Here is a 9781-nt window from a genome sequence, read left to right as displayed (position 1 = left end):
TGCTGAGATGTCTGCTGAATGAGGAGATGAGCCTGAAATAAGACTACCACCTTCCACCTCACCAGACAGGTTGTGTAAAATCGCCCTGTCGAAACACCAGTGACCCCCATGCAGCCCGTATCAGCGCTCCGAGCTGGACGGTGTCCCAGCCTGTCAGCAGCGTGGCCCCCACTCCCCCACCAGCACCGGGACTCTTCTTTTAGTGCTCCTCCTGCTTCCCTGATCACCCCTCCTCGATTTCCTATGCGGGAGCCTCCAAACGTATCACTCCCGCACTTCATTTGGGCCTCTGCCCCTTCCCAGGGGCCTCCTGGATGCCCCGTATGAAACAACATCTTCCCCGACCACCTGCCCTACAGCAGCATCTCTGCACTAGGCTTTATTCCTCTTCATGGCAATAAAAAATGATCATAGTGTCTATTTGATGTGTGGTCTGTCTCCTCCGGTTAGGAAGGTCATAAGAGTAGAAACTTCTTTTCCTTTTGTTCACAGCTCTTTACTCTCAACAAGGCCTGACCTGTGGTTGGCACCCCATTCACGGATTCGACAAATATTTATTGAGTGCCTACTCTGTATGATAACTATATAAAATATATAATGTGCTGGAGGGAGCTTCGTGCCGTGGAAAAAACAGAACAAGGCAAGAGTGATGAGGAATGCTGGGGGTGGGCTCACTGCAACTTTAAATAGCAGGGTTGGGGGATTCCTCACGTAGGAGGTGATGTTTTAGCAAACACTTGAAGGAGGTGAGGAAGAGAGCCAGGCACCACATCTAGGGAAAGAGCAATCCAGGGGAGGGAGAAGCAGGAGTTGCAAATGCCCTGAGGCAGGGGCACGTTCAGGGAGTAGTAAGGAGGAAGCGTGGCTGGAGTGGAGTTGTCGGGGGAGAGCGGTATCGGAAGAAGTGAAATTGAAGTCAGGAGACAGTGGTTTTAAATCTTTAAAACCAATCAACTTTATGTAGGTATCATTTACGTACGATAAAATGTGCCCATTTTAAGTGTACGGTTTGATGACTTTGTTTTTGTTTTTTTGGCTGCATTGGGTCTTCGTTGCTGTGCGTGGGCTTTCTCTAGTTGCGGCGAGCAGGGGCTACTCTTTGTTGCGGTGCGCAGGCTTCTCGTTGCGGTGGCTTCTGTTGTTGCGTAGCACGGACTCTAGGCACGTGGGCATCAGTAGTTGCAACACGCAGGCTCTAGGGTGCATGGGCTTCAGTAGTTGTGGCTCGCGGGCTCTGTAGTTGTGGCTCACAGGCTCTAGAGTGCAGGCTCAGTAGTTATGGCACACAGGCTTAGTTGCTCCGCGGCATGTGGGATCTTCCTGGACCAGGGCTCGAACCCGTGTCCCCTGCATTGGCAGGCAGATTCTTAACCACTGCGCCACCAGGGAAGTCCCAGTTTGATGAGTTTTGGCCAAGGCAACCACTGCCTTGATAAGGTATAGAACATTTTCATTATCCCCAGAAGTTCTTTGTCTCCCCACAGTCAACCCTCCATCTCTCACTGAACTGTTTTTTTTGTTTGTTTGTTTTTTTATAAATTTATTTATTTATTTATATTTCTTTTTGGCTGTTTCGGGTCTTCGTTTCTGTGCGAGGGCTTTCTCTAGTTGCGGTGAGTGGGGGCCACTCTTCATTGCGGTGCGCGGGCCTCTCTTGTTGCGGGGCACAGGCTCCAGACGCGCAGGCTCAGTAGTTGTGGCTCATGGGCCTAGTTGCTCCACGGCACGTGGGATCTTCCCAGACCAGGGCTAAACCCATGTCCCCTGCATTGGCAGGCAGATTGTCAACCACTGCGCCACCAGGGAAGCCCACTGAGCTGTTTTTTGATGCCACGGATTCATTTTGCCTGTCCTAGAACTTCATGTAAATGGACTCATGCAATATGTACTCTTCTGGGTCTGGCTCATTTCACTCAGCATAAAGTTTTTGCGGTTTGTCCATGTTGTGTTTATCAGTAGTTCCTTTGCATTGCTGAGTGGAATTCCACTGTGTGATGTAGCACAGCTTATTTATCCAGTCCCCTGTTGATGGACACCTGGGTTATTTAGTTATTTACAGCTATGAACATTTGTGTACAGGTGTTTGTTGGATGTATGTTTTCATGTCAAACCTTTTGCTCATGGAGGATTACTGGACTGAATGTCAATATTATGACATAGTATGAGTGTGTTTCGTGTTTGGTAATTGCAATCATTGTTGCTTTTGTTGTGGTCATCCATTTACAATGCTTGGTGTCAGTCTATTTATCTCTTGTAAAAATAAAATACAGTGTGTGTGTGTGAAAAACAAACAAACAAACAAACAAAAAAACCTTTTGCTCATTCTTTTAATTGGGTTGCTGACTTATTGAGTTGGGATTCTTTATACATATACTGGAGAAGTCTTTAGTCTGGCATTGGTTTTGTGAATATTTTCTCACAGCTGTGGTTGGCGTTTTCATTTTCCTAACAGTATCTTTCAAGGAGCAGATGTTTCTAATTTTGATGAAGTCCAGTTTATCCATTCTTTTCTTATATGGTTGGTGTCATGTCTAAGAAATATTTGCCTACCCTCAGGCTGTGAAGGTGTTCATTTATTTTTTTTTTTTCCTAGAAATTCTTTAGTTTTAACTTTTATGTTCAGGTCCAGTACAGGGTTTTGAGCAAAGAGCTGATGTGACCTAACTTAACATGGTAATAGCATCACTGTGCTGTTTTGAGATGAGACTGGTGGGCAGAATGCAGCCTTGAAGATGTTTGCAAGGAGGCTACTGCAACGATTTAGGCTGGCAGCCGCCAGGCAGAGTGGAGGTGGGGGAGAGCAGTGAAATTCTGGAAATATTTATCGGCCAGGTTTTCAGGCTTGTTCTTCATCCTCTTTAATGAGTAACATCCAACTTTAAGGAAAGTTATTTCCCTTCTCTGAAGACCCTTATACTCGTAGTTCTATGTGAGGCCTAGTGTATGTACACAACTTGCCTTGAGCCTGAATGTTTGCTATGCATTTAACTTATCTTCACTATTTAAAAATAAATAACTGGTTTTGAGTTTTATTCCACACATTGTCATTCTTCAGGCATGGCAGTCCCCAAAACAATATGACGATTCATCTATTCATTCACAAAAGATTAAAAAAAGGAAATAACACATTTCTTGCCATGCTCCACAATACTCCTGCTGGGTAGGACTCATAAATCCATGTCTCTGCCTTGGCCACTTCAACTCATGTCTTATCCTTTCTTTAACTCATGATTTATTGCTCTCAGTTACTCCTTTTGCCAGATTTATAAACGTAACTGTTCTTTATTTAATACCTATTTTGTACACTAGGCAACAAGACAGTAAATTTATTGTCTATGAGTTGCTACTTTGAAAAATTACATCAATGCAAAGTGATTGTCCTTCAGCCTTCATAGCCAATAAATTTATTTATTTATTTTTTTGTAGGGGATGATATGAGGTCATAGGATAATATATATAATCGCTGATCACAGAATGAGAAGGAACAAGTTGCAGTCAAATGCTCTCCCACTGAGCTATATCCCCGAGAAGAAGCAAGTTGAAAGTTCTGACAAACAGAAGCCGAGAAGGAAGACCTCTGTCTCCTGCCAATCATGTATAAGCTGGTCTCCTGCTGTTTGCTTTTCATAGGATGCTTAAATCCTCTCTGGTCTCTTCCTGTCCTTGACTCCAGGGAAGAACCCCTGCAGCTCTCAGGTAAAATGATTTCTTTCCTTTATGTCAGTCTTGAAACAGTCTTCAAGGGTCTTAAATGCAATGTTAGAGATAAGAATGAAAATTCTTTCTTAAAGGAGTCTTGTGAAATTAATAGTCCCAGCTATGAAAATAATTCTGAGGATCCTTACAACACATCTCAGAGTCAGTAATGGATACAGTTTTTTTTTTTCCTTTCTAAAATGTAAAAGTAGAAGGGTAACATTGCTTATTTAATGTCACTTCTATATCTCTAAGTTATTTTGATCAGCTTTTTTTTTTTTTCAATTTTGAAAATGGCACTAAATTTAAACCATCATTGCTTTTAGTTTCTATTTTAAATGAGCTGGATGAATGCAGAATTGGTTGTTCCAATTATAGGTTAAAATATTTTTATTGTATCTTATTTTAAGCTAAAAAGTAATCATCTGACATGTGTTATACGAAACAAAAATATTTATTAAAAAATAAAGAAGTGACTAGCTGGGGCTAGGGATGACACAGATTTTCCAAGTACATTTATGTTTTCCTTTTGATTGATGTTTCATTCAGTTCAATTCTAAGTTGAATTCTCTTAAAGTGTATCAGTCAAGCAGATACTTATTGTGCTGTTAGCTCTTAATTTAGTTTAAGAAACGAAAAGGCTGGTGCTTGGGTATTAGGTTCATAAACATTTTAACTTGTCTTTAATTGTGGATACTTTAGACTTTTTTTTTAATAAAGGAAAAAAACTCTTCTAAGCCATTGATTTTATAATTTCTACTCTCTAAAGTTTCTCTCAAGCAGCTTTCTGATAATTGTCAAGCTCTAATTCATGCACTATCAGTCAGCTTCCACAGTCACTGAACTCATACGTGGCAGTCATCTTAATGGCTAAATCGGGCATTAACTGTATTGATTCTCTGCTATTTAAAAAAAAGAACAGTGAAAAGCATAAGATGAAACCAAGAATGAACATTCAGATATTACTGTCATCTGCAAAAAATTACATATCATGATTATGATTTTTCCAAACTTAGATGAGTGTAGCATCTCACTTAAATTCTTAACAGGTGGCAGCTTACATTAGAGTTTTTGCCTGAAATTTTTTCCCACTTATTTGTTTCTCCATAAATGATCCTTCATGACATAAACATTGATGTGTGGCCAACTTTTATAGATTTCTTATTCATATTCTTCAGAATTTTATAGATTTCTCATTCATATTCTTCAAAATTTTATAGATTTCTCATTCATATTCTTCAGAATTTTATAGATTTCTCATTCATATTCTTCAGAATTTTATAGACTTCTCATTCATATTCTTCAGAATTTTATAGATTTCTCATTCATATTCTTCAGAATTTTATAGATTTCTCATTCATATTCTTCAGAAGTACTGGGAATGTGCCCAGAAGCCTTCACAATGGCTTGCTCTTTGTTTCCCAGTCAAGGTTGTAGCTGAGGATTTGGAAGCCTTAGTGAAGCAAGTGGAGAGTACAGGACTCCCCAAAAGCTCCGATCTCCCCACTGCAGCACCTGGCCAAGATTGCTCTGCCAGGGTCCAGAGTTTGCTCACCAGACCTCACACTCACTTCCCACACACCTTGCACACACTTACCATGCATCTTCTATGCCACTAAGCTGACCAAATTTCACCCTGAAAATGTTGCTATCCACTTCTTTAAAGAGTATTTTAAAGCTGACTCTTTCCTGACAATTGTGTCTAAATCTTGGAGGCCAGACAGATAAGAGGTGATGCCATCCTATTCGCTTTACAGGAAGAACCTTAACAATCCTGTCTTTTAGAAAACCACTCCTTTATTTTTCCTCTCACTCCAATTTCACCACCCATATGTCTAAAAGCAAAAGGCAAAAGGCAGCAATAGGTAAATAGAAATGAGGAAGAATCACTTTGTAAGTGGAAGTGCTTTTTCACTGACCCTGTGGCTCAGCCCTACCCTCTTATTCAAGGCAGTGAGCAGCCTGGCAAGGCCACACAGGCAGGAGGAATCAGAATGAGAGTCACACGTTTGATTTCCTGTTCTGCTGGCTTGTGAACTGGACTGTAGCATTTCCACTTCTCGGTTAAAATACTACTGACGACAAACCCGGAACTTAGTATTTGAAGTTTTTCTAGTATTATCTCCTTGTCCCTGGTACCCCCCAAAAGACAATAAGGAACAGAACTGATTGAAGAATCAGCTGAGTTGCTAATATCTATTTCTACTCCGTGTAGCACCTGAAGATGTCAGATCAACTTTGGATGAGCTGGAAAGAGCTTCCCTTCTGCAGATGCTGCCAGAGATGTCAGGTGCAGAGACAGGAGATGGTCTTAGGAAAGCAGGTAAAATGATTCTTGTGTTTACCGGCGTCTGATTTTCTTGCCACTGAATTTACTCCCTGTTTTCATCAATTAGATGAGGTAAAATCCTGTTTTGGAATATAAAGATCAGCTATATAAAATGAGGTAGTTACCCAACACTCTCCCCTCCGGGCATAAAGACTTCCTCTGACATCTTCTGTTTTCTTTTTCTCAGCAACTCCTTCCAAGCATCCTGCTCTACTTGGTCCCTCAGTATATTTGTTCTCTGTATGGACTTTTATTTTGGGGGGAAGGAGGGCATTATCCCAGTTTTCAATAAGTGAAATTTACAATCCTTTTTTCCCACTTACTCAAGTCTTAACCAAATTACTTAATCTATCTGTACCTCAGTTTCTTAAACCAGTAAACGGAATGATAAAAATGCCCATCTCATGGGGTTATTGTGAAGTTCAGTTAATAAGAAAATGCAAGTAAAACGTTCAGCACAGTGGCACACAAAGTAATCCATGAAATGGCAGCTTTTACTATTTTCTCTGTCACTGTATTCCTCCCAGCACTGATACAAATGCTCAGGACATTCTGGAAACAAAATGGAGTCTTTTAATAGACCTTGTTTAGTAGAAAGAATTTCACTTGTTATAAAATATTTTTGATAAACTACTGAACTGCTAACTTAGGGAAATGCAGTGCCCTTTGTGAATTCCGGAAGCGAGAAAGAACCAGGTGCCTGCCTATCTTCCTTCAAGTAAGTATCACTGTGGTGTGAAAAAAAGGAAAATCAGAAACTAGACATGATTTAGGAATATTCTATTTTGTGTGTTTTAAATAAGACAAGTATAAAATGGAAATAATAGATCTGATGACGAATGGTTTCAAAATACTCTTTTCCAGATGCCGGTACCAACATTTTTTACCCAAGAGGAAGTGTGAGAAAGGTAAGTAGCTCCATCATGAGAATTATGTTACAAAAGTGAGCATTCTATGCCTTGACTTTAGAGGAGCCTCAATTCATGAACCAGTCAAGCATTTTCGGTAGAAATCACACCTTAAAATAACTGGTCAGTCAGTATTACTTCAAAGCATGTTCCAAATTTTGATCCATATAAATGTGGATGCAACAAGAACTTATCCAGTGCCCATTCTGGATAAATTATTGTAACGAGTTTAAGAAGATAAAAAATAGATAAGGCCCCTGCCCTCAAGTTTGTCATCCACTTGTGCTGTGTCATTGATCAGCTTCACGTGGTCCGAGGACCATCAGTATTGGTATCACGTGGAAGCTTGTGAGAAACGCAGACTCTCAGACCCCACCCCCCAGCACCTACTGAATCAAAATCTGCATCTTACCAAGATTCCCCAGGTGATTCTTATGCACATTAAATAAAGTATGACAAGCACTGCCATATGATGTCTAAACAGAAGAAAGACACGGTCAAAACCCTGAGATGTCATACGTGTGAAAGAGCAGAATATGAAGGAAATCATTTTGGGTGCAGAAGACAGACTGTGATTGGGATTGACGAATGATAATAGTAAATGGTTAGAAATGGTGCACAGTTAATGGAGGACCTTAAACACTGAAAGAAAAATCTGTATTTGATCATTATCAACCCCTCAAACTCTAAATTAGTGTCTCCTAAAGGGCTTTCCAGGTATACCAGTCCCACGAGCCAGGCTACAGTGACGCCCTGGGTTCTGGCCCCTCTTCCCGTCCTGGTAATTCTTTATGTACATTATTAGCATGTTAAAGCCTCCAGGAAATGAGATAAGCATATTTAATTTTAACCAAGCATTTCCCAAATATTTTGACCAGAGACACATTTTTTTGGTGTAGCACCCATTACCATCCTTATAAAAATATACTCTGGAATCTCTCAGTTCTGAAGATGGCGTACACCACCTGAGGCCCCAGGGCAGGTAAACCGCCCAGAAGGGGATGGGGTGGCTTCTACATTAAACGTTATCATTCAGATGTTTATATTGTTCCGAACAGAAGGGTTCTGATGAAAGACTCTAAAATCATAAAGGTGATTAGGATTTGCTCATGAAATCCTAGAAAAAAAAAAAGAAAACTAAGGGTCCATGCTTAAAGAAGTTAATTTCAAGACAAATAAAAGGCCTACTTTACAGAGAAGACAGTAAATGGACAGAACATGTTACTGACAGATTTAAATAGAAATAGGTCAATGAGGGTTTAGGAAAATTCACGGCAATCACAGGGCTAAACAGACCGGATGGACCACAGGTAGGGCACAAGGAGACCTTCCAGAGCCTACACGCTGGGCGCTCACCGCAATTGTATCCCATAAAGCAGCAAGAAAACACTTTTTAAAGGTCCTACATCTGAACTAAGGTTCCTATTTGTGTGTGTAGGACTCAATTCATTGATAACCTGTTTTTTTATTTGGATTGTTTTAATTTCAGGCTTTCTCAGGACAAGATCCTAACATTTTACTGAGTCACCTTTTAGCCAGAATCAGGAAACCATACAAGAAACGTGGAACTCCCTCTGAATGCTTCTGGAAATACTGTGTCTGAAGTGACATGAACATGTACTAGTCAACTCAAAACCAACCATCTTAGAAAAAGCAAAATAAAAACGCTTGATTTGAAAGCACTATAGATGAAAAACTAGGCAAGCTATACCCCGTTCATTATTATTTGGAAAATAAATCCTCTATGTTTTGCAAATATCATGAGTGGTTATTTTACTTATAAACATATCCTGAAAATCTATCTATCAATTTATCTTTAAAGAATTATCTAAAAGTTTAAAAGTAAACAAATAAATGAACAGAAGCAAATATTAAGAAGAAAAAGTCATAAAGTAAATTTTAGTTAAAACAGTAAAACTACAAATCGTTTAACCTACATTATCTTAGTGATGATGTCCTCTCAACCCTTAAAAATAACGTGAGCTATTACTTAAAAAAAAAAAAAAAATCAGTATCTTAGCTTGGAAAAGCATCCAAAGTGAAGGATGCCTAAAGATGAGGACTGGGGACAGTCTGAATTCTCCTTTGTTTTTGAAGGAGGGCGTCCACACACTCAGATCCCCTCTCCCTTAGTTAACCTAAGTACTTGAACACTTGAAAACTTTAATCTCTTAACACTAAAGCTTGTTTGATGTCAGTTTCTGTGAGCTCAAGGAGCACAGTACTAGAAAAATACCTTCATAATCTGTTTCTTAGAGAAGAAACTTGAGGTGGGATTTAAGATTGTGGAATGGAAGATATAGCCTGGTTTGTTAATTTTTAAAAACCATGTGTGTGTGTGCACATACTGACTTATTCTCTTAATACATCTATACCATCATAGCTTATCTATGTATAGAGTATGGAGCTGAGACCCGCGAGCTCCACGCAGCTCCCAGCATGGCCCATGCCCGTGGGAGAGCACTTCTCATGGGAAACCTAGGCTCCCCTTCTCGGCTCTGTCACCAATCACACCCCCAACTCAGGAGGAATGAAGGGTCAGGTCTGCACCAAACAGCCACAAAATCGGTATTGATCTTGTCAACAACCATCCAAAATCTCTTTAGAGCACAGGTCTGATAAATCTTCCCTTTCCTGGTCTAAGACCTCAAGAACAAATCTGTAGGCAAGTTGTTTTCAGCTTGAAGGATGGATGCGTCATCTCAGGAACATGCTGACATGTGGCCGTGAGGATGCTGTGGCATCGCTTGCTGCTGAAATTCAACTGAATCCAGTTCCCTAACACAGGACTCTGGCCCCACGAGCGCCACTATGTTTATGACACCAGGAAGAGCTTAGGGTGGATTCC

General features: G+C 40.3%; 1 protein-coding gene across 1 annotated transcript; it reads left to right on the top strand.

Moving 5' to 3' along the window:
- The first annotated feature begins 3593 nt into the window (after positions 1–3593).
- UTS2 (urotensin 2) lies at positions 3594–8536 on the top strand. Its single transcript, XM_059894713.1, has 4 exons — positions 3594–3696; positions 5912–6019; positions 6890–6931; positions 8415–8536. The coding sequence occupies exons 1-4, from the start codon at positions 3594–3596 to the stop codon at positions 8534–8536; spliced, it is 375 nt and encodes a 124-aa protein (XP_059750696.1).
- The last annotated feature ends 1245 nt before the right edge of the window (positions 8537–9781 follow it).

Source organism: Balaenoptera ricei, chromosome 1, assembly GCF_028023285.1.
Source record: "Balaenoptera ricei isolate mBalRic1 chromosome 1, mBalRic1.hap2, whole genome shotgun sequence".
Taxonomy (NCBI): domain Eukaryota; kingdom Metazoa; phylum Chordata; class Mammalia; order Artiodactyla; family Balaenopteridae; genus Balaenoptera; species Balaenoptera ricei.
The sequence above is the reverse complement of the archived record's forward strand: the minus strand, read 5'-3'. Positions and strand labels throughout refer to the sequence as shown.